The sequence below is a fragment of the Cynoglossus semilaevis genome, chromosome 9 (assembly GCF_000523025.1).
Source record: "Cynoglossus semilaevis isolate Cse_v1.0 chromosome 9, Cse_v1.0, whole genome shotgun sequence".
Classification (NCBI taxonomy): Eukaryota; Metazoa; Chordata; class Actinopteri; order Pleuronectiformes; family Cynoglossidae; genus Cynoglossus; species Cynoglossus semilaevis.
In genome coordinates, this window is record NC_024315.1 from 15,730,194 (window position 1) to 15,757,401 (window position 27,208).

At 39.9% G+C, this 27,208-nt stretch overlaps 2 protein-coding genes across 5 annotated transcripts in view; one reads left to right on the forward strand and one right to left on the reverse strand.

The window, feature by feature from the left end:
• Window positions 1–9,260: 9,260 nt before the first annotated feature.
• cplx2a (complexin 2a) lies at window positions 9,261–21,230 on the forward strand. The gene is made up of 4 exons (XM_008317526.3): window positions 9,261–9,510; window positions 10,708–10,792; window positions 17,922–18,100; window positions 19,672–21,230. Exons 2-4 carry the CDS (start codon window positions 10,762–10,764, stop codon window positions 19,861–19,863), a joined length of 402 nt encoding a protein of 133 aa, XP_008315748.1. The 5' UTR covers window positions 9,261–9,510; window positions 10,708–10,761; the 3' UTR covers window positions 19,864–21,230.
• A 767-nt stretch (window positions 21,231–21,997) lies between these two features.
• LOC103384132 (tropomodulin-1) overlaps window positions 21,998–27,208 on the reverse strand; it is a 25,614-nt gene continuing 20,403 nt past the window's right edge. For 2 of the 4 annotated variants that reach the window (XM_025058651.1, XM_008317527.3), the window contains exons 9-13: window positions 27,170–27,208; window positions 26,928–27,071; window positions 26,703–26,847; window positions 25,433–25,532; window positions 21,998–24,430 (exon numbers count right to left, since the gene is read on the reverse strand). The exon at window positions 27,170–27,208 is cut by the window's right edge and continues 66 nt beyond it. In XM_025058651.1, the coding sequence (XP_024914419.1) occupies window positions 24,412–24,430; window positions 25,433–25,532; window positions 26,703–26,847; window positions 26,928–27,071; window positions 27,170–27,208 (447 nt within the window). In that variant the 3' untranslated portion in view covers window positions 21,998–24,411. Of the gene's footprint in view, window positions 24,431–25,432; window positions 25,585–26,702; window positions 26,848–26,927; window positions 27,072–27,169 lie in introns of all 4 variants that reach the window. The other 2 variants (XM_025058648.1, XM_025058649.1) reach the window with 2 other exon arrangements.

The window sequence follows — 27,208 nt, forward strand, 5'->3', positions numbered from 1 at the left end:
AAAACAGTGTGTTAAGCCTGGAGGCACAGAGAGTAAGAAAAGCCAAAGAGAGAAGGACAAATGCATCTGGGTCGTGTGTGTGCATGTGTGTGCACGCTGGAGTCATGCTGCACTGCAGAACTGGCTCCTGTTGATGCTGAAGAGCACAGATCCTGACACTGCATAATCCTTTTTCACCACCACACAGATCCTATTTAAATGTTTGGGTTTTTTTGTTGAAAAAAAAAAGTAACAGAATGAAGTGTTGATAGTTTTTATCGAGTCTGCTGGTTCATGACTCAGATTACACGAAAACACTGCTGTATATATTTTTTGCAAGGCAGAATATTGAGTTTTTGCCACAGACCTCAAGTAGCCTTCTTCTATTTTGACAGGATTTGGAACACGTTTTATTTGCAAACAATTACTGCATTTGGCATAAAGAGCAGCAGACCAGAAGCAGGCTGACAGGAGCTGTAAATATAGGAAAGCAGGCATTTTTCGACAGTATACTGGTCTTGGTGAGATTAATCACATTTGCTTTGTGATATATTTGTGTGAAAAAGTCTTAAAATACACCAAATCATGTTGTTTAATATATAAATCTAACTGTGAACTTACTGTATCTACAAAAACTAGTGTTGTTAGTAGTCAAGCCAGCCTTCTTGTCATTTATTTAGATGACAAATTTGTGTTAATTAAATTACACATTTGTGTATAGATGTGTCTTTTCTTGTCTCACTGTCTTTATAAAGGGTATGATGTAGCACAAAATGATTCATGGAGATATGTAATTTCCTCTCACCGTGTACTCGTACAACGCTGAAATGACATTAAAACCCACTTAAACAGGTAATAATATACTTGTTTAACATAGTCCATTGATTTTTCCATTAATTAATTCAATTTAATGCCATTTAAGACAGCTTTTTCAAATACAACAACAACAACAATAATAAATAATAACAATAACAACAACAACAATCATAAAAAATACTATTTTAGAACATTAGAGTGACCCAAATTAGAAATTACATGGGGTTTTTTTTTCAAAATGCCCCCTAACCCAGAGAGGACCTGCAACATTTCAAAACAAACCGTTCTCACAATTTTTTAACAACCTACCTTCTACATGTGACACTTTATTTTAGCAGGAATTAAACTTAACAAAACTTACATAAACACACAAAACATAATATCAAATCTCTAAAAGAGTTGACAAAATAAATACTACTGACGTGGTCTGGAGAAGCTCTGTAGAAGTATATATGGCATCCATAGGTCAACTGAGGCTGCCAGACACAGTGTCAACTGTCAAAAGTACATGTGTCACTTTGACAGGTCCACACCCACATGCAAACAACCACGAAGTTGAGTGCAGATTGCTGCAACTGTGTGACAGGATGCATTAGAAGGATTTCCCACAGCAATGACACAACAAGGAGTCAGAACTGCAGTTAAATCAATTTCCATTCATCCACTAAGCATTAACGGTCACTGCTGAGCACTGCTTTACATGAACAGTATTTAATTTAATGTGAACAAATAATACAGTGGTGTGGATTGAACGGAAGCAGGTGCCAACAGAGAGCAATTGTATGTTTAAATTTGAGGAAGTGGACCAATGACTGAGAGGACTTTAAGTGGTATGACACAGCTGTGTTTTATTCAACCACATATTTCACTGGATTTTCCAAAGATAAAATACCACACGTCTGCAAAGATCCTAACACCCTGTGGCCGGGACTGAACACTGCAGCTTAAATAGAACTAGAACAATGAAAGGACTATTTAAAGAACAGAAGAAATAAAACAGAAGTTTGGTATTGTGATTGACAAAAGTCAAATTTATGTGTATAATTAAGAAATAATTACTAAAGTAATGTTCCATGCAGTAGGTTGTGTCTTTATTCAAATTGAGGGAAGTACATAAAATCCATCGTAGACACAAACATTTGAGTAAATGTTTTTGTACCACAGATGTTTTTATATAATGAATAAAAATAATGTATATTCATGGTGTAATCGAAAACATCAGTCATGGGAACTTATATAGTTATCTTATAATTAAATGGATTACAGTACAAGCCTATGAACAGCCACACAAGGAACTCCCAGGAGGAGAATCATTCAGATGCAGTGTTCAATATTCTCCACTGAGAGGCAGCAAAGTAACCAGGGAGCAAGTTCATTTGTCATCATCATGACTGCATTGCAAGCCAAGGTGTTTTTCAAGGGCAAGCGTCACATACCTGCAAAGTCACATGTAAAACAGGGAGGGGCTCAGCGGAAGGTTAAAGTCAGAGCACTGAGAATCACTGAGTAGAGAGGAAGTGCAGCTGTTATCACTCGGCTGTAGAAGCAGGTCTGGAAACACAGAGAAGACAGAAGGGAACAAAAACATACTAAAGGGGGAAATAAAGATTGACTGAGGGGTTTTTTGTCAGATGTGAAAGAATAATGTGCTATTATAACTATGTACGTAAAAAAAGAGAGACTTGGAACCACCATGACTCGCTCTGCTGCATTACCTTTTTATGTCCATCAAATATGTATGACCCCATCTGAGTGTACATATTGTATAATGTATTCTCAGATCTCCACTTTGCTTACCCATCAGCAATCTGTGTGCTGGTGTGTGTGTGAGAGAGAGAAAGAGAGAGAGAGAGGAGAGAGAGAAGAGAGGGAGAGGAAGAGAGAGAGAGAGAGAGAGAGAGAGGAGGGGATGAAGGGGCAGACAGTGCTTGTAAGGATTGGATTATAAAACAGAATCAATAAACACTGATTCATGGTCTTCTGAAAGTATTACAATTTACAATTACGATTTTACAAGGAAATATAGCGGAGTGTTGTGGGCGGCAGATGTAAAGGTATCAGTGAGTGTTTGAATATGAACTGAGTACATATGAAAAAAATATAGAGCTGGGGAAAAATAATACTCCTCAGGGAAAGGAACCTTTCATTACATTTTACTGAAAATGTTTGCTTTACTGAAAAACGTACATAATTCCACCGTACGAACAAAAATATTCAAGCTGTGACGAGCTGAACTATTTGTTCAACAGGAGGAGAAACAACAGTGTCGCGGTGTTTAAAAACCCTCCATAGATTGTAGTTGTGGTTAATGTAATCTACTGGGGAAAAACAAAAACATATGTTGATTGGTGGAAACAACAGGTACTATGAATTCAATCATGACCATTACAATTAATGATGTTCTCGACATACGTTTCGTGGTTATGTCGCCATCTACCATATATTTATTAAGAAAGTGTTAAAACTAATTCACAAAGAAACTGGTGGGTTCTTTTCAGGACTAACAGTGGGGAAAGCCCAGATCTCTTTAGTCTGCAGTAAACAGAATCTCACAATAGGGGGAGCCCCTCTGAGAGACTTAAAGCCTAGTGGATTTGACCCTGATCAAGCCCTTTGTGCCCCCTGTATTTCTCCTCTGATGGGTGCCTGAGAGGACACTTTCTCAACAGCTTCCATTACGTTAGCAGTTTTGGACTCGGCGTCGCCTCACTTGCATTTATATGAGCTTGTAAAAGATGATAAGCTGAAAATGCAAAATGCCACTGCACGCTTATCTGTGTAGGCTTTATTCAAGGAATGAGTCTGCATAATGTCCTTTGCTCAACAAATATGACATGTCTTTCATTTTACAATTTAAATAGGTCTTTGGTGTTTCGACTTCATATTTTTATGCACAACACTGTTTACCAGCAACACTCCTCAGGACTTCCTGATTAATCTGCGTCTTAACTCACAGAAACCTCTTCCCCTGCTCTCACTGTGTCCGCCGCTTCCGGCTCTGTTTGTGTGAAAGGTGTGAGTGCATCAGGCTGCTGCCGTCCAACCAGTCCTCTCTCTTCTGAATTGCTCCGTGACAGATGAACTGCTCTAGCTTTCTAGGTATGATGCATTCACTATGGATGATTTCCACGTGTTGGGTCAAAAGGAACAGGTTGCCGAACCTTGTGCAGTATTTAATTTTAACTTTAGACAGGAGCAGGGGGAGATAAAGGGGAGCAGGGGGATTCACACAGGTGATATGATGCAGCACAAGAGATACATTTAATACTAGCTTCTTATCACAGACAATTATTTTACTGCACATAAACAGAGCCAAGAACCAATTAAAAAATCACCATAACAACCAGGACTAGGGGTATTGAGGAAGTGTCCCAAATTTACTTTGAACATTCCACAGGTGAACAAACAAATATGATTGTTCATGAATGGGCAAAAAAAAAAAAAAAAAAGAAAGCAACATTCCAAAGAACTGGGTTGTTTGAAAGTTTGAAAGTAAGTCAACCTGTATGCTGGTATGTTCCCACAAATTTAGGCAAGACAATTCCTTACCATATTCAAAAGGCACAGAGGATTGGGTACTAGTCTGACATGCCTGTCCGTCCATCTGTCCGTCCGTCCATCCATCCATCCATCCGTCCATCCATCCATCCATCCATCCGTTCATCCATCCATCCATCTACCATATTTACAGTCAGTAACATCAAACCCTGATACAGTCAGTCAATAAGTCAGTCAGCCTCTCAACTCAGTCATTGTTTACACCACATGAAGCCATGAAACAGCGATGCCTTTACGCATTGCAGCAGTACACACCTCTCTCTGTCTGGGACTGGGTGGTCCTCTTCAGGGTGATGGACACACTCAGAAGCATGCACACGCAAGTACACACAGGCACACACACATGCTTGTCATACATCCCCCACCCTCTCCATTACCTCCCATCCCTTCTTGCTCTTCTGCAGTGTCTCCGGGGGTCAGCTCAGAAAGCATGATTGACAGCACAGTGTTAACCTATAGGATTCTGACTCCTCCCCTCTGACTTCACAGAACATCCTGACGCAGATGAAAGTGCTGTTCGGATTTAACGACTCTCTTCAGTTTAAAACTGTGTTTTCAAAATGGGAGGTCAAGAACCAAAATGGTCGTGGGGAGTTCATACACATCTACATTATTGCTTATGTATAAAACATCATGCATAAAACCATTTATTGTTTTTCAGTTCTCAGTTGTAGGGTGTCGACCGGTCTTCATCTATGGAACATCTGTTTTGTAGATTTCAACAGCATGTGGATGAGAGGGAAACACAGTAGGAGTGTGTGATTGGTCACTGTTTGTGTTGGTAAGACAGATCAAGTGATTCCTTCTTCGTTGTCTTGAGGAAACTTTACGTGACCAACTTCTTAGAGGAGCCACTAAATATTTAAAGAACCACTTTGTTGCCAAAACATCAACCCAGTAAACCTCACCATATGGATATACATTATGTATTAAGAGGGTCACTAGGACATTTGTAGTAATCCCTCTGCTTTATGAGGCTCAGTCAATTGGAACCTTAACCTTAAACACCTAAACATTAGCCAGACAAACGTAGCTGGTTCATCTGTGTATCCCCTAGTTGGTAACTAACCTAGTTAGCAGCTAGAATCTGGTCATAGGCCACACCGGCCTACTACTAACTTCTACAGCAAAATCAAAAATTTATTTTGTACAGCAGTGTCCAGAAAACAATGTAACCTTCATGGACTATTGGCTTGACTATTGTTCAAGACACGTGTTTGGAATCCATAGGTGCCATAGGTCTGTGCTTCTATTAGAAGCAGTCGCAAAATACAGTCAAACCATATCCACATGTCGTCCAGGTAACAGGCTTACCTTCAGACAATACAAATAAAGAAAGTCTCAGTGTAAAGACAATCACCTCTGCATAGTTAAAGGTTTTGGTTGGAGGAATGATAGCTGAGCTAACCCTTACCTTCTCAAACTCAAACTCAAACAGGTTTTATAAATAAAGTACCACTGCATCATGTCATAAAGATTTAAACACTCACTTTGGTCTCCAAATATAGTACAGGAATAGGACAGGAGACACACATGCAGTATGCTAACACATACCTTCAGAGTAAATACTGTCAAAAGGGGCTATCCTAATGAACAAAAACAACCAGAAAGTACAAAAATCCCACAAATGAATGGTGTTAAAAGTAAAGATTAAACATTTTAACAGTTGGAGCCTTAAAAAAAAGGACTTTGGACAAACAAGGTTTAAAGGCTCATTCAAAATTCCTTGATATCTTGATATCTAAATATATCAGAAAAATAAGGACTATAAATGCAAATATAAATACATCAGAAAAATAAGGACTATAAATGCAACATGGGACACGTCAAATGTCCAGAAAGAGACATTTTCACAGTGCTGTGAATACAATTTGACAAGAATGTGAACATTTATAGTTAGAGGAGACTTTAACAATAGCACACCTAATGTGGGTCAAGAGCAAACTCTCTGACCTGGTATAATAAATCACAGCTGTATAAATATAAAAGTAAATATCAGCGGAAACAGCAGACATATAGAGGGCAGCATATATTTATGTATTTGTGCTGACTGAACTCACACAACCCCACATGTCTGAATGATTAAAGAGTACACTCTACTTAAAGTTTAAGGTTTGCACCAATTTCTCTATAATGTTTAAAGACATAAACTGTTCCCCAACTGCAGGCGTAATAATCTAATCATCTATTCCAGTCGTAACAGTCTCCAAAAACATGTGTGAGGGGGAGTTGGACCTAGAAGGATGTACACCTTCTGTCCTCGGTTGCATCTTCAAATATGCATAAATAAAATAATTACAATTTATCCCAAGAAACAGTGTCTAAACACAGAGGTCAGGTCTACACTACACATGCTGAGAAGATCCAGGTTCAACTCCAACGACCAGCGCAGCATATGGCAGGGCATTGAGTACATTGCAGACCACTAAACCAGTACTCCACAGTGACCCACAGGACCATCTCTTCTACACACCCCCAACAGAGGACCCTAGCCATAGATGGTGTTGTGACCCATGTGGGCCACACAACCCTCAGTCACCTGGAGAGCAGGGACTCAGACTGCAGTCTGTGAAGATCCATGGTATCTCCTCCTCAACCATCACCCCCAGCACTGGCTCCACCCAGAGCTGTGCGCTGTACACGCTGCTCACTTATGACTGTGTCGCAAAACCACCCGGCTGTCATAGAGTGACGTTTGCTTTGCATCACCAACAGCGACGAGTCCAGATGCAGGACGGAAGTGGAACATCTGGACGGCTGGTGTGAAGACGACAAACTTTGAATCAACGTGACAAAGATGAGAGAGATAATGTGGACTTTAGGAGCAGCTGACCCCTACCACGCCCACGACTACAACGACCAATGAAGGAGCAGCTGCAGGAACAGAGGATGGCCTCAGGCACCTGGGCGCGAACCTCACCAAGGACCTCACCTGGAGTAACATCGTAGTCCTGGTCAACAAAGCACAGCAGTGCTGGACGTGCTGGACTTGGACTCTCAACGCTGAGGACCTTCTACAGATGCACGATGAACGTGCCGCCCTCCTGCATCACTGTGATGAACAGCAACTGCTCTGCAGTGGAGAAGACGGCTCTGCAGAGGATTGTAAATGCTGCACAGAGGACTGTGGGAGGCAGCTCACCCATCATCACAGACACACTGTGAGATGCAGAAGGGCCTCCAGCTCCAGGACTGACCCCACCCATCTGGCAAGTGAAATGTTTGCCTCCCTCCCTTCAGGCAGAAATTGTGGAACATCAGGTGGTGAATCTCCAGAATAAAGAACAGTTTCGTCCCAGAGTCTGTAAGACTGCTGAACTCTGGGAAGGCGCTGTGCTTCCTGCCACTACTGTCTCACGTACACAGATATTTACAATGCAGTGTTATTACGCTCAACTTGACCAAAGACTGCTTCCCAATAAATGACCTCTGGTTGTGACCTGCTAGTTGAGAATCTAACTGACCCAATGGAAACTTGTTTGAAAGCAACTTAAGCTATTCATAAAAGGGAGATTTTGTGTAGCTCAGATGCTAATTCCATGTGTTATACATCTCTGCAGTTAATTGATGTAATTTCTCATAAACGAAATAAATTACTTGTACTTAATTTAGGCTTGTAAATAACAATAAGTCCATGTTTTTCCCCTTTGTTTTAATGCAAATAAGCACAAGTATATGATGATCAAATGATTAAGTATATAATCATCAATATAATTTGACAAAACATATCTGACATGAAGTGTTTTTTTCAGTTACAAAACTCATCAAGCGGGCCATATTGAACCCCCTAGTGGACCAGTTTTGGCCCACGGGCCGTATGTTTGACACCCCTGCGTGTAGACTATGACAAAGACAAGTCACTTTAACGTGCATGAAACTGTCATTTATGCACTAACAAAAGGTTTTGTGTTTGTCTTACAGAGTGACGAAGAATCATGCACACTGCAGAGCCAGAAACACACATCTAGTGAGGACAAGGGAAACTAGGACAGTGCCTGGCTGACCAAATACATCCGAAATACATCCAGAATCATCTGATATTCTGTGGAGAACATGGGATGCATCACATCACCTAAACCAGTGATTCCAAACACGAGTGTGCCGTGGAAAATTATCCAATGTCACTTAATTGATTTTAGTCAATTATGAGGTCATTTAAACCAGAATATTATTATATTTCATGTAATACTTTTTGTGAGATTTTTGTTTGTGGTCTGCCGTGGCTCAAAAAAGGTTGGGTAACACTGAATAAGAAGTACAACAGAGAGGTGGGAAGATACACACACTGTACGGAGATTAAGAAAAGATACTTGTGTTCAGCAACACTGTACCGTGTTACTAAGGTTTTACCCACTTTCATCAACAGGAAGTAGCCGACCTCAGCACAACACCCAGCAAACGTTTACTGCTACAGACAAAGGAAAAGTGAGCCTCACAGAGCACTATAACCAAAGCAAACCAAGCAAAAATATTTCTGTTTTTCTAGACTGAAAACGACTCCAGGCGAATATTAATGTTTCTCTGCAACTCCTGAATAAATAAACAGGCAATTTCTTGCCAACACTGCAACTTCTCACAATGTTTGCAGCTTGCTATACTGTCCTGTAGTGATGATTAAAAAAAAATCACAATACTTTAAATTAGAATTCTACAGTTTAAAGAGAGAAACAGAAGCATCAATGACCTACATAAATCATCTGGGAAGCATTAAAAATGACTTTGTATTTGTATGATTTTGTGTTTTCTGTACATTTTCCTTTAACACAGTGAAAAAACCAAGGGACGCACTTCTAAACTTTTTAAAATACTTTAAAAAAACGTCATATTTTTTATTTTATATTTTAAAACCCAGAGAGAAAAAAACCCTTTGACTGTAGGTGATGGTACAGTCATGCAGTCCCTCCTCCCCCTCTCCCCCTCTGCACGCTCTCATCTCCTCCTGCAGGAATACAGTCTCTTCCTACGCCGCTGCAGCCCGGCATGTCTGCAAACTGAGAGGCAGAGAGAGCCACGGAGAAAGGTGCACACCATCCCTCTACAACACGAACCACTTCCGTTCTCCTCTGCCCTTCGCCGAGCGGGGAACCATACGTAGTTAAAACGCCGCAACGAGGTTCCACTGAAGGCAGGAACCCAGTGGAGGAGCATCAAGAGAAGGTAAACAACGCTGAACCTGGTGGAGGCTTACTACACGGGACAGGGTAGAGACAGGAGATGGGTTAGTGACTTGGTGCAGGATGCTGACGCTGGTGCGTGCAGTATATCGACTCGTAAATCCAGGATGCACGGGCTGCTTCGTCGGGCACGGGAAGGACAGTGAGAGTGTCCGTTACTGTAAGGACAGAATTTTAGCGGCACACGAGGAGCAGCGAGTGAATACTGTAGGGGTTCACGTGAGGAGAAAGTGATGCTGCTGCGGCTGCAGAAGATGAGGGTGAAGGAATGATTTAAGGACGCTCTGATGGTGCAGATACCACTTTGAGAATCTGAACTATCGAACATGGACAACTTGTCCTGAGATTTTCTTCTTCGAGCGACGATCTTGTCAGTATATTTCAGGAAGAGAAATAGCTATTAAAATATATTTATTCTTGAAATGTATTTATAAAACGATGTGGCTCAAGCTCCCATGATATTTGAGATAGCTCCGCGCGGTAAATAGACAAGTTTAATCGTAATTTATGCAGGTTTTTATACAATTTCACCGGTACCTTAAGGTCTAGAGACTTTAAAAAGCACAACAACCAGGAATCAGATGTTTCAGATGAACATCCAGTCATTCAATTTCACTGAAGCAGCAGCAGCAGCCCAGGGACAAAATGTCATGAAATAATAATTATAATGGTCATATTTAATTACTTTGACAGTGACAAAGACACCCTCACACAATGTCCTTCAAAGATATACCCCCTCACCTAAGGAGAAAAAGCTGACGGTTAAAATCCTTTGTACTGACTCCCAGTCTCCTTGTGCTCTTTTTTTTACCCTCCTTCTTTTGACCCCATTTTCCTTGAAATGCAATTTCCTTATTGTTGGGTTCAGTTCAAGGAAACCAGAGCTCAGGCGCTGAGGCAACATCAGCATTAATCCATTATGGAGTGGGGCTATAAATCAGGGAGGCATTGACAAAACTTAGGCTTTGCTTGTTACCATTAATCCATGTCAGTACGGTTTTATTTGGGGCACTGTTAGGGTCGTTCAAATGTCATGGATTCAGTCATTTAATGTATGTTTTTAGATTATTTTTTTTCATCCTTCATCCGACCTGTTCCACTGACCTCGTCTATGTGTATTTGTAACCTTAGGTTTCTTTAAAAACAATGACAGTGTCTGTACTCTGCCCCCTGGCTGCAGGTCTGTTCCTGATTGCGTGACCACTAAAAGAAGAGAGCCCAGAACTGCTTCATCATGAATTTTGTAATGAAAGCTGCAATGGGAGGTGAGTACTCTGCCGGCCTGGAGGTTGATTTAACGGCACTGCAGTGTAAAGGATTTAAAGGGATGTTCACCACCACCAACAGCAGTAGTCTTCTGCTATTGCAGTTATGGGAACACCGAGAGGCAATAATCCATCCCGACCCTCACGGCACTGTAACTTTGATCATTTAGATTCATTTTCGCCCTTCTTTTTAATCTCTACACCCATCTTTTCAAAACCCCCAAGGACCTCATCCAGAAAGCCCTTCGTATGTTTCTATAACACAGTCACATTTGTTAATAAAGAAAAACTCCTCTGCTTTAAAATTTGGTCAAAAAAAGAGTATTTAGAACAGCAGAATCTTAAACAGACGGAGCAGTGTGAAGGTCGCCCTGTGTGTTGGCCCAGTTGGTAGAGCAGAGTGGTGACCAGTCCAGAATGAACCCCGCCTTTTGGTCAGTATCAGTCATTATTGGCTTCATCAGCAGATGACCAGTCTGCCGTCAGACAAAGTGTTTCATTGCAGTGGGTTTGGGTTTCGCCAAATGATGTGTGCCCTAAAAATAGTTTTGGGGATAAACGGCTGTATATGAAAGTAAAAGTCACTAGATGGCAGCATTGCAGCTAATTTAATTATCGTCATACTCATGCAGTGGTTTGAACAGATAAATAAATGAATATTAGCCGGCTTATATTGGAAAATAAGTGTTTGGACAATAGTGGAATATCGGCAAAAAGATAATATTGAACATCCCTAAATGTTGACAGTGTCGAAGGCCGGACAAGATGAAAAGACAATTTACCTTCATAAGACGTATGTAACATATCCATAAACATATTTGTGTGAAGAGCAGAGGTGTCATAATTACCACATTAATCACAATTAATTTGATTAAAATTTTAACCTATTTTCCGGCGTGGGCAGAACAGAACACGCTGAGTATCCAAATATTTCAAGATGACTGACACAATTGTCAAATGGATTATGAGGGACTGTAGACTGATTAATATTGTTGTGGACAAGAGCTTCACTGAAATCTTATAATCAGTTCTTGATGCGTTCTTCAGGCCACAGTCAAGATGCACAGCAAATACTCCACTAACACCATAAAGCCACAAATAAAAGTCACAAATAAAAACAGGTGTAAATCAATACCATTAACCTGCTGTCATTTATCTGTCTGTTCCAGCAATAAACAGGTTATTTTTCTTTTGCAGTATTTAGGAATAAATCATCCTTAAATAAAACTTCAGGCATAAATTGGCTCCAGTAGTTGCAGTATGCCGTAGCAGCTGCACACACACATGCTGTCAGTTGTGATGGTGGTGCTGAGCCAAGGCTCTTTATTGGAATGCAGAGGACGTCACCACTGCCTCGTTCTGTGTAGCTGCTGTGCCTCCTGTCTTTGCACTCATTTCCTAAATCAAATGCTTTGCATTGGACAGTGGCTTCAGTCTGCGTAGTCTTCTTCTTCATCTATTCTTTTCTGCCTGCGGACATTATGAATACATTTTAAAGTGCGCGTGTGTGCATTGGTTTGTACGATGTTTTTACTGTATCCTTCTCTCTCTCTCTCTCTCTCTCTCTCTCTCTCCCTATCCGCCTCTCTTTCTCTTGAGTGCATACATTAGTGTCTGTGAAACAAAGTGTGTGTTGAGTGAGTAAATGTCATCCGTCTTTTTGTTAAATGACTTTTCTTTGTCACTCATGGGCTAATAAAGGAATACACTTCTTAGACTTGCGGTGGTTCGGGGTTTTCTCAGGCGTATTTCTAGCCTTTTTATTTACCAGCATCCTTCACGACAGGCAGTTTGACTGCAGGCTTTTCTAAAACCCTCCTGGCCTATTCCAACATTAAGATCTCAGACAGTTTTCTTTGCAGCGGTGAGGACAGTGGCCCGGCTGTGGGTAAATTCCATGGTCACAGGAGCGTGGTGCCTGCTGTCCTTTGAACAGCTGGTGGTCACCTTTGGAGGACAGGAACAGGAAGTCAAGGCCAAATCATGAAACAGTTCAGGGTCACTGTTCAGGCCAACTGGGTTAAGCGTAATGAGTTTCTCAGCAGAGAGCTTGGGAGATTAGGAGAGGTGGTGAAACCAGTCCCAAACAATCTATTATGACTGTGCGATCTCCACTAATTAAGCAACGAGGTTCTTCCATTATAGATCAGAGAGTTCAATGATGTCACTCAGGTCTACTTGCTGTAGCTCTAGCATTTGTGAAGGGAGGAGGGAAAGGCTTTTGGCATCAGCAACAAAGATAATTCAAACATCAACAAAAATAAAACATCTTCATATTGCAAACAAGAATCAGCATGGAGTCGAAGCTGAAGAACACTTCCCCGACGTAGAGGTTTTATTATTGTCAGACAGACTAGACGTTAACCAGAATGTCTGAGCTAACAAAAACGGACAGAAAAGAAACTGCTTCAGCAAAGGGGAAGATAAAGGAGGAGGTTTAAGATTTGTTTTTTTATAACACCTATGTTGTATCCCATATGGTGAAAGCTGATTGGTTGTTTGGTTACAATGTCTTTTATTGGCAGATGTGGCCAGAAGTGCCATCTGGTACATATTTTTATTATCCTAAATGCAGTGAAAGCTATTTCAATATCATCTATACTTTTACTGTCTTCATATATATATGTATATATATGCACACAAATATATATACATATATGTAATATATATATATACATATACACATATACACACACGTGCATATATACAAACGCACACATATATGCATTGAATGCGACACCCCTGGATCTGTACAGGACCCAGAGACCGATATAGTGGACCGATACAGTAGAACATATAATAGAGGTGACATTTTACTTCTTGTTTGACTCTTCGTTGCCAACCTCCATTCCCGTTCCTAACCTCCATTCCTGTCTGATTCCTGTCTTTGGTTCTCGACAAGTACTTTCCCTCACTGCTCCTTGTCTCCTGTCTGCTCTCTCCGGTGATTGCCAGGTGTGTTATCTGTTTCCACTTCACCAGCACTTATCCTCTGTGTCTTATCTACGGTGTGCACCTCTACAGTGTGCAGTACTTTCTCGATCCGCCGCCGACTGTCTCCATCTGTCTGCAGTAGTGAAATTCACTCCGTGGCTCGTGTGCAGGAAGTAACACCTGCAGATGAGTGTGACTGCACTTCCTGCCTTTGACTGTCCTTCAGCAATCAATACTTCATTATTGGCAACAGACTGGAAGGGTCTTCCAGTTTCTAACAGAGCCCCTGAACAGCATTAGCCTCAGACCGAGAACGCCCTTTCCAAACCCAGAGACAATGCTACAAAATATGTATAAAAACACCGACTTTTAGAATTTTCTTACTTTCTCTCATTATTCAATAAGTATTACATTTGTTGAGCGTGAGCAAATTATTTAAAAAAAAACATTTTTTTTCTCTGTATATTCCCACTGAATAATACGTTTTTCAACAAATTGTTATCAGATAAGAACAGAACAAAAGAAATCAATCCACTCTTGCTGTCTGAGGTGCATTCAGGTACCATCGGAAACTTGAGAATACAACAATTATAGCAGTTACGTGTTGTACAGTATTTTTTCTTAGCTTCCTTCCTATTTTCCGAGGACAAACTAGAGCCCCCTGGTGGCCGTCACTCCTGCTGCTTCAACAAATTTAGCTAGATCAACAAAAAATGTAAAATAACAGGGATTTGGAACCCTGAGTGTTGATAAATGAAAAAAAATTCAAGTCAGCATCCAAAACAGGATGGAGGCTGGAGGAAGGTGGGGTGTATTGGTAAATCTTGGTTAGATTTGAGGCTTTACATAGAAATATGTGACGTTAAAGCTCAGTCAGTGCTAATCAGCTCTTTGCAAAAATTAAAGAATTGCAGCTTGGTTTGAACAAAGGCGTCCCATCTCTTTAAAGGTTTGAAAGGAAATGTAAAAATGTGCTTCTGTAGGAATGAATAAAACTCTCTTTCATTTAATTTTTTTCACTCAGCTCTCCCTGTCTTTGTGTGCCCACCTCTCTCTCTCTCTCTCTCTCTCTCTCCCCTTTTATCTCTAGGCAAAATTAATCACGGTGACTGCATAGGCCCGTGCACAGTATAGGTATTTGTCAATGAGGAGAAGAAAACCAAAAGGTGTCAGGAGGTGAAAGTTTAATATTGTTTCAGTATGTGTCTAGTCGTCACCTATAATTTTAGTGGTGAGAATTCTGCTGCCAGTGCATTTTTTTCTATCCCTTATTCACGTCTTTTGGTACTGGTTCAAACCTAGAGGCTGAGACAAAGTGTCTGCAGAAATGCTGACGAGGCGTTCATCCCCACCCTGAGGAGGGACAAAAATCAGATAATGAAACAAACCAATTATCCAGGTAATCAATCAGTTAAAACTATTACTGTGCCTGCCAGTGGCTGTCAATATTTTGAAATCACTTAAGTGGTATCATTGCGTTTCTCTGTGGTTTAGTCATCAGAAGGGCCAAGTGCTGAGTCCAGCCAGGATCAGGTTATATGTTGTCTGGCTCTTCTGGGTAGTGTAAAGACAACAAGCTGATTTTGCCCTCCCTGTTTTTAGCGTTGGATTTGGTTTGTTGTTCCAAACTAACCAGATGTGGTTCACCTTACTGTTACATAATCTTCTAGTTTAAGTTACCTTAAAATGGACTAAAATCTCAGCCTGTTTAGTTGAAGACAACGCTGATATACTGGCAGGAATTGAAGAAAGACACTCACAGAGATCTTCTTCAACAGCTCTGGTTATCTTTTTTAATTTTTATAGCCATCTGCTGCCACCTAGAAGAAGTGTATTTATTTGTTCTACCTTTCAGGCTATGATGAGCAAAATATATATATATATTATATACGACACACTAGTGATGGGCCACACAAAATAACTTGGTGGGACGTATTTGGCCTTTGGGCCTCGAGTTTGACAATGGGGCTATATTAGTCATCCAATCCACAGCAAAAGAGAGGAAAAACTGTGATAAACAGCTGAACTAAATGTATATAAACTCAGTCGCTGGTTCCATGTGTTAAAAAAGAAAAACGTCTAAGAACATGTTGTGAACCAAGTACGCGTGGTGTTGATTTTATTTGTATGTTTTTAGTGTAATTTGTTGTATTTTATACAGTACTAATTACAATAAAGTAATGACGTTTCCCTGCAGGAAAAGATGCCTCAGTGTGTTGCACAGCCAATCAGCAAACATGGAAATTTGATTATTTTATTAGTTAGATAAGCTTCACATTATCTTCAGTAGTGAATCAGTATAACACTCAGTGCAGGGCCTAGGTATGTGTGGCTTGTGTGACTCAAACTTGATGGAATTATTCTGGTGCCAAAGAACACTGCTGTATCTTTCACTAATGACTCACAAAGCAGGAGTGGGGATCATGGCTGAAAATAACTCCAACTTTGTCATGGCAGATCCTCTTCTCCCCATCGTTACCCTCACTGCTGTAAGTGTTCTAACAGACTGACAGTATGGACCCGTCCAAAACCAACAAGTTCTAGGTGGCTCCTTATGGTTTTACTTTAGATACATTTCTACAAAAGCAGCGGTCCACAACATTTTTTTTTTTTGCGCCACGGACCGGTTAAATGTCTGACATTTTTTCACACACCGGAGCATCTTGACATGTTTCAAGTGTGAGTCATAGACAGATGCGACGGAGAGAATCCGGTAATTTCTCAAAATAAAACATCGTTCAGAATCAGATAATAAATAAAATTGAAATAATGTAAGATATGCAACGGAGCTACATGTGAACCCCATTTTGAGCTACGATGTTTCAAAACGCTAACCACAGACTAAACATCTGGTACGTGGAGGACATAGACTCATACACTTTACCTGTTTGTTCCACTGTGACAGTTTTATTTAAATGAAGTAAATATTTGATGAAACAATCAATTCCTGTCTACTGATACTAGTGTAAATACCAGTGAAAAGTCAGCTGGAAAATAAGCAGTAGCTAAACATTCAACAACAACTCTATGTATCTTTTTAAAAAAAAAAAAAAAGAAAAAGGATTATTGCCTTCTGTGAATATCTGTTGAAAAAAATCTGGGGAATCGAAATAGAAATATTCACGGCCCACAAAGACATGCCCTTTTGACTCCATCAAGGCTCCTACGGCCGTCAAGCTATCGATAAGCGTTCAGGTCCAAGAGCGAATGTTAAAAAGGTTTTGTTCTCGCTAACAGCCTATTGGCTGGTTGACATGGAGAAGCCGGTACAACACACTCAGGGAAGAAGAGGAACACCAGTGTTTCCGGTGTTCAATAGGCACAAATAGATGGCTTGCGGGCCCAATGCGGACCACGGGTCACCATTTGATGGTCACTCCTATTGATGCATTGTAGACTATACAATCATCAATATAGCAATATATTAGACGGCTGTATGGATTCTTTTTCACACTAGAGACTGTGTCGTTACTCATTACTCCAGTGTCTCCCCTGTCTTTTATCTCTCTCTCTCTCTCTCTGTGGCTGTATTTTACTTCAGTAATGCTGATGAAGCAGTAATATCCACACACTGTCGTTTTTCCTCACTGGCTCTCTCCTGTCTCTCCTCACATGCCTGTCGTTTGCCTCTCGACCCTCTCGTCCTTCTTCCGTTTTTCCTTTTTCTTTCCAAAACACTCTCTACGCTTGTTTCTTCAGCAACAACCTTTTTTCTCACTCACTGTCACGCTGGCAATTTTGCCACTCCCAGGTTTTCTTCCTCCTCACCATCTATTTTTAATCTGGCCACAGTAGCACATGGAAAGCTCAGCTAATTGGGCGAAAAGTTTCTGGGACAATCTTCTCCTCTCCACCTTGTTTGCCTTTGACCTGTTATCTGCGTTATCGTCTGTGCAAGACACTAATCTCTTATAGGTGGCTGGGATTATTTTCTCATCTGTCCACACTCCAGTCAGAACGTCCTTGTTTTTGTGCAGCACAAAAAGTTTAGGAAATCATGAAATATGTTTAAGGTTATGGTTCGTTAGCCACCTAAACAACGACTCTATTGAGATGTATAGATTTACATTTGGATTAAACTATTTACAATAATGTAATGATAATAATAATAATATTGTAAATCCTACATTACTGATGATATTCTATAATTATATTGAACTTTTCCCCTGTTATTCCCTCACCCTCCTCTCCTAAGGTGGACCTCCTGATGTCGGCAAAATGCTGGGAGGGGAGGAAAAGGAGGAGGATCCTGATGCAGCAAAGAAAGAGGAGGAGCGACAGGAGGCACTGAGGCAGCAGGAGGAGGAGAGGAAGGGCAAATATGCCAAGATGGAGGCAGAGAGGGAACAAATGAGACAAGGCATCAGGGACAAGGTAGAGTGACAAATGAGTGGACTTTGTCTGTCAGCTGACACACGCTGTCATTACCAAAGAAAAGACAAAAATAACCAACAATTATATATATATATATATAAATATAATATATACGATATACAAAGATAATAAATCAGTCATTTTGCTTGTTTTTTTAATTCTTTTTTCTTATGAGTAAAACGAAAACAATCTAATATCTAAACTTTAGAAACTGACTGCTATAGAGCAAACTGCTCTGAGACATACACCTGTGTGTGATTTCATTTCATATTTTTAAATTTTTAAAATGTTCTTTTTTATTGTCTCCTGAGGGACAGCTGGATCTGGAGTGATGCAAAGATTTAGAAAGCAGCAGAGGAAAAACATTTATCCATCTAGAATTCATATTATTATTATTATTATAATTATTATTCAACATAAAAAAACCAAGAAATGTCAATAAGAAAAATGAGTCTGTAAAAAAATCTACCAACTATAATATTCTATTCCAGAACACTGCTTTGTGTTCTCTTTTGTGATTGAAATCCAGTAATTAAAATACTGCGTTTGTACTTCAGTCAGTCAGTTGTTAGTGTCATGGACGGTATTCTCTTCTTCCAGCTCAGCTGCACTAAATGTTTCTCCACAGTCAGACAGTGTTTGGTTTCCTTCCCCTTTGCACAAACTGTAAAGCTGGGGGGTGTCTGTGATGCTAATGACTGCAGTGGAACAACTTGACTGTGAAGACAAGCAGTCGTTGGGTCAGACGAGAGAGGCAGAGAGGGAGCGCCGACAGTAGAGACAGCATAACAGCCGTATTCTTCTGCTGCCTCTGAAAATTCTATATTCTTCTATATGAAGTTATCCCGGGACAACAAGCAGCGAGGAAAAGAGAAGGAGACACCTGAGAGGATGTTTCCGGGACAACAAGCAGCGAAGAGAAGGAGACACCTGAGAGGATGTTCATTAATAAAAGTCTGTCAGACTCCTCAACAGTTTCATTCCATCACAGCAGATACTGCTGGTCAATTATAGCTATGGCAACAAAGACGGAAAATACCAAATACCAAAAAATACTATTTATTTTATTTACTGCAAATCATTTGTCTTCATACCTCTATGCCACAGGCAGAACAATTCAATACTCTTCCACTAGGTGGCGGCAGATGGCTATAAAAACTAAAAAAGCAAGAGGCTCAGCTCTGTTGAAGATCTTGTTTAGTCTTTCTACAGGTCTTGCAAGAATATCAGGGTTGTGTTCAACTAAACAGGCCCACGGTAAAGTAAATAAACATTATATGTACTTTACATATACTTTCTGGGACATAGATAGATAGATAGATAGACACCTCAGCAGCATAGTTACAATGTTTTCATGAGCCTGACAGCACAGAGGGCATGTTGATTCCCACTCAACAAATGGGAAAAAAGAAAACACAGACAGGGGGCAGCATCCCTGTAAATAAATACAGCACCGTGCATTCGTAGCTGGGTGTTTAAAATAAGCTACATATCTTGAAATCCCAGAAAACAAAGTAGTATTTTGTTATTATTTCCTTCCATCTCATCAACATTTCAATGTTTTCCACCAGTACGGCCTGAAAAAACGCGAGGAGGCCGAAGCTGAGGCAGCCGCCGCCGCAGAAGAGCCCGCAGCGGGCAGCCTGACCCGGCCTAAAAAGGCTGTGCCTACTGGCTGTGGTGACGAGGAAGAGGAGGAAAGCATCATGGACACAGTGATGAAATATCTGCCAGGCCCTCTGCAGGATATGCTAAAGAAGTAGGCTGTCAGGATGACTGAGGCTAACATTACCTTGTTTAGTTCATAGGCTACATTCATAAGGTTGGCTTTAGTCAGGGTTTCTTTTCCATCTACTTTGAGGAGTTTGAAAAAAAAAATCAAAAACTATGGTGTGGTGCTTTTTTTGGGTATGAGATAAAATTCAAAGTTTCATGCCGGGGACATGAATCAGATATAAAGCAGCCATGTGAATCGCAGCTATTAAACTAAGCCATGCAGAGTCAACGGCCAGGCTAATGTTATGGTGAGCGGTGTTCATGTTAGCTACAGCACGATCCACCTAGATACACTAAGAACAAGCAGTTGGGTGAACGACAGAAAATCATGGTTCGGCCGTCCGGTCTGAGAAATATTCCTCTCCTCCCTCCCTGCTCCCCTGCTGTAGCTGAAGAGCATTCTCTGAAATATAATCACCTTAACGACTCAATGTGTACATAGACCACAAAGGAATACACCAGGCCTCAATGTGGGCAAACAATCATAAAATAAATGAAATATTATATTAACTGTGTGTCTGTCTCTAAAGTATCAAATTATCTAATAACTCGATAAGCCATATTTTAGAAAGGAAATTTACCGACTCCTGTTGTGTGCTTCTAACTCAACTGTCTTGTGTCACAATTGTACGTAAAACCAAATTGCACACAGTGTCATACCCGTCGTTCTCTGTGGAATCTGTCGCCCTACGGTGCCCTGACATAAAGTTATATTAACGGTCACGTAGAATAGTGTTTAAAATGTCCCCATCCCTCGTCTGCCCTCCTCGTCTTGCATGCCATTTGTCTGGTTTGTTGTGTGACTATGTAAAAACCCACAGCCTTTCCCTTTTTATCCTTCTATTTATCATGAAAAAAAATCAAGGCAATAAAACTTAACTTTAAATGTGTTTTCACTCTTATTAGAGGTTTGAACTTACATGTATGCATTTAGGAATATGAATGTACAGATTTGCAGGGTTTCCTTTCCTTTGTTTTACTATGACAACACATCAATAAACAAGGAGCTTACAATATGTACTATAAAAATCAGGAGACTCTCACTAACCATAAGGGAAACAGTGTGTGTGTAAGTTATTTTGAATGTTATAATTGGAATCATTAAAAAAAAAAAAAAAAGCCGAGTACAAATCTGATTGGATATAAGGAGAAAGACACTGCTCTACTGGAGACACGTGAACACGCACATGCACATCCAGCGTGACGTGAATAGTGTTTGGCGACTGTTTTTAGTCACGCAGCAAAAACTGAACAGTGTTTTGATCAGGTGACACCGCAGGTGAAAACTGAATGACATGAGCAATAAAGGTTTATCAAATATTTCTGCTTGAGATTCAATAAAAACCTCATTCACATACGTTCACCGACATGTTTCACTCCTTCTTTAACTGTGATATTTCCTCTTTAGTTCTGTATTTTTTATAGAATATACCTCGTAAATAACAAGTTAACCATTAAACGTCTGTTAGCTCATAAATTTGTAATTTCTGTTTCAAAGTTTGCAAACATCGGGGAAGAAAAACACCCATTTGCTTCGTTGTTAGTTTGTGTTAGGGGAAATGAACGTGAAGTTGTCAACTTAAGTTTAAATATTAAGTTAAAAAAAAGTGGATTACAGATAATTCGATGTACTGTTTGTCTCTTGTATTGGACATTTGGTGCTGCATAAACAAACAGGTCAAAGTGACAGACACTTTACAGACGTTAAATACAAAGTTTGATCAACAACTACAACAAGGACGGCGTTTCTTCAGCTAAACTGCGGTATTTGTTAACGGCAAGGCAATATTTCAAGCTCTATGGCTGAATTTTCTTCATATATGTCAATAAATTTATGCACACATTTACGCTTTTAAAAAGGCAAGAGAGGAACCTCCATTTGTTACGTCAATGCGGTCAATCTTCGAAAGAGTTCCATTGTAGTTCCTACATTCAACCAACAAGGGTCGCTGCCGCTCTCGGTAGAAAATATTTTATACAGTACAGAGACATAATAGAAATTGTGTTTTTTCCCCCCATTCTTTTACTTATTCCCGGGTCAAACACTCCACCAAAAGTGGAGTATAATTAACCTCTGAACAAAACACAAGAACCAAACAGAGAACAGACGCGAGTACTTCATCTTTTCACAATTCAATCTCATGTGTTTAATGTCTTACAAATGTTTACACCCAATATAAATATTCAGTGAAACAAAGTCCACAGCACTGGTAAGAAAATAACAGAGTGACACTGGTAAGGGTGACGATACCTTCAAGTTTTCAAGTCGTGCATTTTTCTTTAAGTGAGAAACACAGACCAGTTACACCTTGAAGCATTTTGCAAGTAACAGTGTTCAGATCGTTCCAATTCACGTGCTGTGGCCCATATGTAACCAGGCACTGAGACATAGATGTTTAATTACCGACCACCACGTGTGACATGCTGTGTGGACGGTTTGGATCCGACATGTGTAATCCACAGCTTTCATACTTCAAATATGAACTGGGCTTCAAGGTGAGGACCCTGATGGGCATCATGTCAACAGTACAAACATCTCTATTGGTAAAACACACGATTTTAAGATCCAGTAGATTAAAATGAAACACAAAGATTCAAGAAACCAGACCTTGCGACAAATTTAGCTAGATGTCCATACAAATACATGTCATAGAACTGTTGGGCTGCAATTTAAAGAGTTCACTGTTCAACAGAGCTGGGTATTGCCAGGTACCTTGCAATACGATCGCTATCGTGATATTTTTCTTTACGATAACAATAATATCACAATACAGCGATTCTGCGAAAATCAATATATTGCAATACATTTCATCCACGGTACTCAGGAGACCTGTGTCACTGAAGACATTTAGAATTTATCGACTGCATCGACTCCATTTCACAACTATTACAAAATATTTTCAATTAATTTCATATGAATGTCAATCATGTGAAATAGTAAAACAAAGGCCATACATCAGATTTTCCCAAAGGAAAATTCCAACGTAACTGGAAACAGGGGTGTAGTACTTTGACGTGAAGGAGAACACCACAAAGTTTTCAAGCAATCACAACTGCAGTACCATAGTACAAATAGGTTCCCAGCAAAAAAAAAAAGTCAAATGCTGGCTAGCTTAGCTTGGTTTGTTTGATTTCTGTACTCAATCACTTTCGAGCAGTGGTCTCTGGCACTATCCAGTGGAGACTTGAAGAAGGTTTTAGTGAAAAACGGTTTGTAACGAGTATGTCAATTGTTCAAATATTGATATTTGACGCCAGTATATCGATAACGTACTGCAAGACGATATATCGCGATGTATTGTAGTATTGATATGTTGGCAGACCCCTACTGTGCAAAATACTTTTCTATTGAACAATTTATTGTTTTAAAATAGATATGATTAAATTATATAATACTTGCTGGCAGTAGTCATTCTTAGCTCACAACGTTTCCCTGTAGGTAGTACCATTATAAGTAATAGACGTTGTACCAGTGTAAAGTGTAATTTAAATATTTGATCATTTACAGCATTACGTTTTACACTAGTGGTGACACTATCCAGCATTCATTTGCAGTATTATGTATTGATAGTGAACTTCTCCCAGGTCACCAATAAATATAATCCGTAGTAACAAATCTCACAGTAGCAAGGTTTACAATCCGTATGATGCTGAAGAATCTGTATAGCTTAACACATGAACTCACCATGTCAGTGAAATACTGTGTAATCTGAATGGAGCAAATCAGAAAAAAAAATAAAAATGGGAGATTTGTATTTTATAGAGTCTAAAGGTAGAAATTCACTCATTTACAAAGATGAATTTCAGTCCATTCAGTGTGGAATCATGATTCTTAATGATACTGAAGAATTCAAGAAAAAAAAAAGATTACAGAAAAAAAGAGGTTACCATCCAATGTTGGAGCCAAAGGCCAATGATGGTCTCATAGGACAGAGTTACTACCAATATCACATTTGCATGCAATGAGGAAAACTGAACAGAAGAGAATACTACAGTGGCCAGCTAGTTCAAAACACCTGATCCAATAGTTAAACAGATTTAACATTTTAACAAAGCTTTGGACAAAGGTACATAAAAATATATGTACACCGTTCTAATAAAAAACAAAAAAACAAAAGTCCAATTGTTTCCATAGAACGATCATGATGTTAGTCAATCTTTTGAATTCGAGGAGGGATTGTGTTCTGTTCAACACATTTTCCATGAGAACCTACTTTATGCCTATCATATGTAAATGTGTTTAAAGCTTTGTAAAAATGAGTAATTTATTTAGTAACTAACGAGCTGACACACATTACTCTAAGTCTCGAGGCACTTACTATAGTATATCTACTACAAACACTTGAATCAAAGACTTCAGAGTTCTTCTTGAAACCTGAAACAAGAGTCTGACATCATGGTCATGGACTCCTGGGTAAATCTCAGAGGCTGACGAAGGTTCCCACGAGACGAGTGGGACAGGGCAGGGACGGGAGGACAAGGGTTACCCTGGTTTTTACACATTCGTCCGACACTTAGGAAAGATGGGTCCTTCCTCAAGCCTTTTCTTTCTTACTGCAAATGTAAAAAGGAGACAGAGTGAAAAAATGAGGAGTGAAAGAAGACGCAAGAGAAAAACAAGATCAGTGAGATTTAAACAACAGCACAGCAGTGGTGGCTCAACGTGTGGTCCTCAAAGCAAAAAGAGTGAAAAGTTGTTTGTTTGTTTTTTTTTAGAAAAAAAGCAACATGTAGAGAAAGTCAAACCACTTGTTCTTTGTGTGGCTGCAGAGGAAAATTTGTTCAAAAGCAGCTTTTGCATAGAAAAGAAACTAGAGACACAATGGTGGCCACGGCAGACCTGGATAAACCTACCACAGGAACTCCCTGACGTCAGCACTGAATAAATATTGTTCTCGTTTCAAATCCAGGTGAAAGCAGATTCTTTTTTCAACAGATCAAAGCTTTGAACCTTATAATTAATCATGATTCCTAAATATGTTATCAGGACACCTTCAGGTACTCTGTGAAAAATAAACTCTGTTCCACAGTGTGCATAAATGTCATGTAATTTATACACTGCTGGAAAGGTTAATGCGACGACTGAGTATAAGAGCAACGATAAGCGAATGGATGGTGGGATTCTTGGATAAACTGTGATTAATTATGACAGCCCTAAATAAAACTGTATCAGTAACTGCAGCAGTAAAACGTCAAAGACAAAAAGGGCTACTTTGACAGCATAACACTTCTGTCTGATTTATATACTGCATCTCTGTGTATCACACATAGAAGTCCTTACTCTACATTCATGTTTGAAATGTGACTAATCTAGCCAATAAAGATTCAGGAATCACTGGGGACCAAGTCCAACAGTGAGCAACTTTATTTGGTCCTTGGACAGTGCCGTCCAGAAGAGGAAAAGAAAGCAAGTGATGCAGGAGGAGCCGCAGCAACTTTCATAGCAGCATGGAAGGAGGTGGCAGCAGTTCTGGTGGTCCAGAGAAGAATCAAGAGATTCTGGCACAAGAAAGGCGAGAGAAAGTGAGACGAGTCAGAGGAGAGTTCTTATTTTACTTAGATTTGGACTTGAACTTTTTCCCGAAGGCCCTCTCCAGCTCAGGAACAGACAGAGTGAGGGTGAAGGAGCCGTCTGACTCTGACCTGACGACCCGGGCTTAAAGAAGACGTAGGAGGTGAACTACAACACCATACTGCACAACTGAAGGCTTTTAACATAATGACAACAAAAAGAGAATTGATGTGGACACACACACACACACACACACACTCTGTAACACTCTACAGTCTATTACAGTTTCTCTCTCTCTCTCTCTCTCTCTCTGGTTTTCTCATGAACCGATCTTTTCTTAAATGTGATGTCATAACTTAAGCAGGCAGTGTTTTGATTGGCTCCAGCCTCTGAGTCGCTGATATCACCCCGGTCTGTTTTTAGACTATGATTAAAGTGCAGCTCTAGGAGATACAGTAATGGCCGAGTGTTAGTTTTAACAGACTGCTGCCAAAGTCAGTACTTCTTCCAGAGAATTTTGTGTAACTGACGAGAACTAATGATCTGTCTGCACATATGGTTTAGAAAGTTATCAGCGTGTGCACAGGACGCAGCTTAAAATCAAATCAGTTTTATAATGTGACCAATAATCTTTTTTTTTTAAACTGCCAAAATGACACTGAAATTGCAGGTACTTTAATACAAACGGTAAAAAGACTTCTTAAATAATGCAATGGCTAAAAGCCTCATATACTTTCATAAGCAGCAGGAGGAATCCATAAAACTGAGCCACAGCGTGTACAGCCTCTGGGGGTCACTCTTACTTAACTTTTGTGATTTCAAATTTGTATAGCTTTTCTTGTTACATACGTCTTTAAGCAACAACCAAATATTCAAACCTAATCTTGGCTTTATGTTGTATAATTGTACAATACTTTAATTCATCTTTAGTGTACAACGGCTATACTTTCAACTAAACAGTTATAATTATGATATTTTATCCAAAGTTATTTTTCAGATTTCTTAACTATTTCCATATTTCTTACACCTGAGTATATTTTACTCGTTTTGTTTAAAAGGAGCAACATCAACAGCACAACAGTAAATTTTCTTTATTTGAAATCAAGCCACCTCCAATGACTTCACACAAAGTAATCATTTATTTGTAAATATTTGTGAGATACAAATGTGATAATTTGATTTGATTTCATACTTGCCATAACCCATGGTTATGATAACATTATAAACTAGTGGTCAGATGACTGTATGCCAACAGATAACTATCTGTTCCAAGGCCATGTGCACTGTGTGTGTGTGTGTGTGTGTGTCACTGACCTAGGTCATTGTTGTTCATCATGGCGTTGGAGCCCCGTAGGCGTGGGCCCTGCTGGGTGAAATGATAGCCAAACTTCAGCAGTGTGGTGTTTTTCTCCAACATGCTGGCAATCTCCATCTCCACCTTGTTGCCCAACGGTTGGCTCTGGATGGGAGGAAAATTGGAGAGTTGGGACAAAAGTAGAAAGCAGAGAGAGTGTAAGGCGTTGGAGGAGCTGTTGATACCTGATTGTCGATCTTGAGCTCCAGTAACGTGGTGTTGTTTTGCAGCGACTCAACGAGAGCCAGGATCCCTGTCCCTGTGATGAAATTGGACTCAACATTGAGGCTCTTCAGTGATGTGTTTACCTTCAACATATCTGCCATGGCCTAAAGAAAAACATAACACATCCCAGAACTCAGTGAACTTCAGTTCAGCTTATGCTCTGAATCTTTCCCTGAAATGTAGGGTTTTTAAGCCGACTTACAAATGCTACAGGGTCGTTACTTCTAGTTCCTACGATACT

Coding starts and splice junctions, on each gene's coding strand:
- cplx2a (XM_008317526.3), top strand. CDS start 10,762: ATGAATTTTGTAATGAAAGCTGCAATGGGAG. Junction 10,793..17,921: donor AATGAAAGCTGCAATGGGAG/GTGAGTACTCTG, acceptor TCCTCTCCTAAG/GTGGACCTCCTGATGTCGGC. Junction 18,101..19,671: donor GACAAGGCATCAGGGACAAG/GTAGAGTGACAA, acceptor GTTTTCCACCAG/TACGGCCTGAAAAAACGCGA.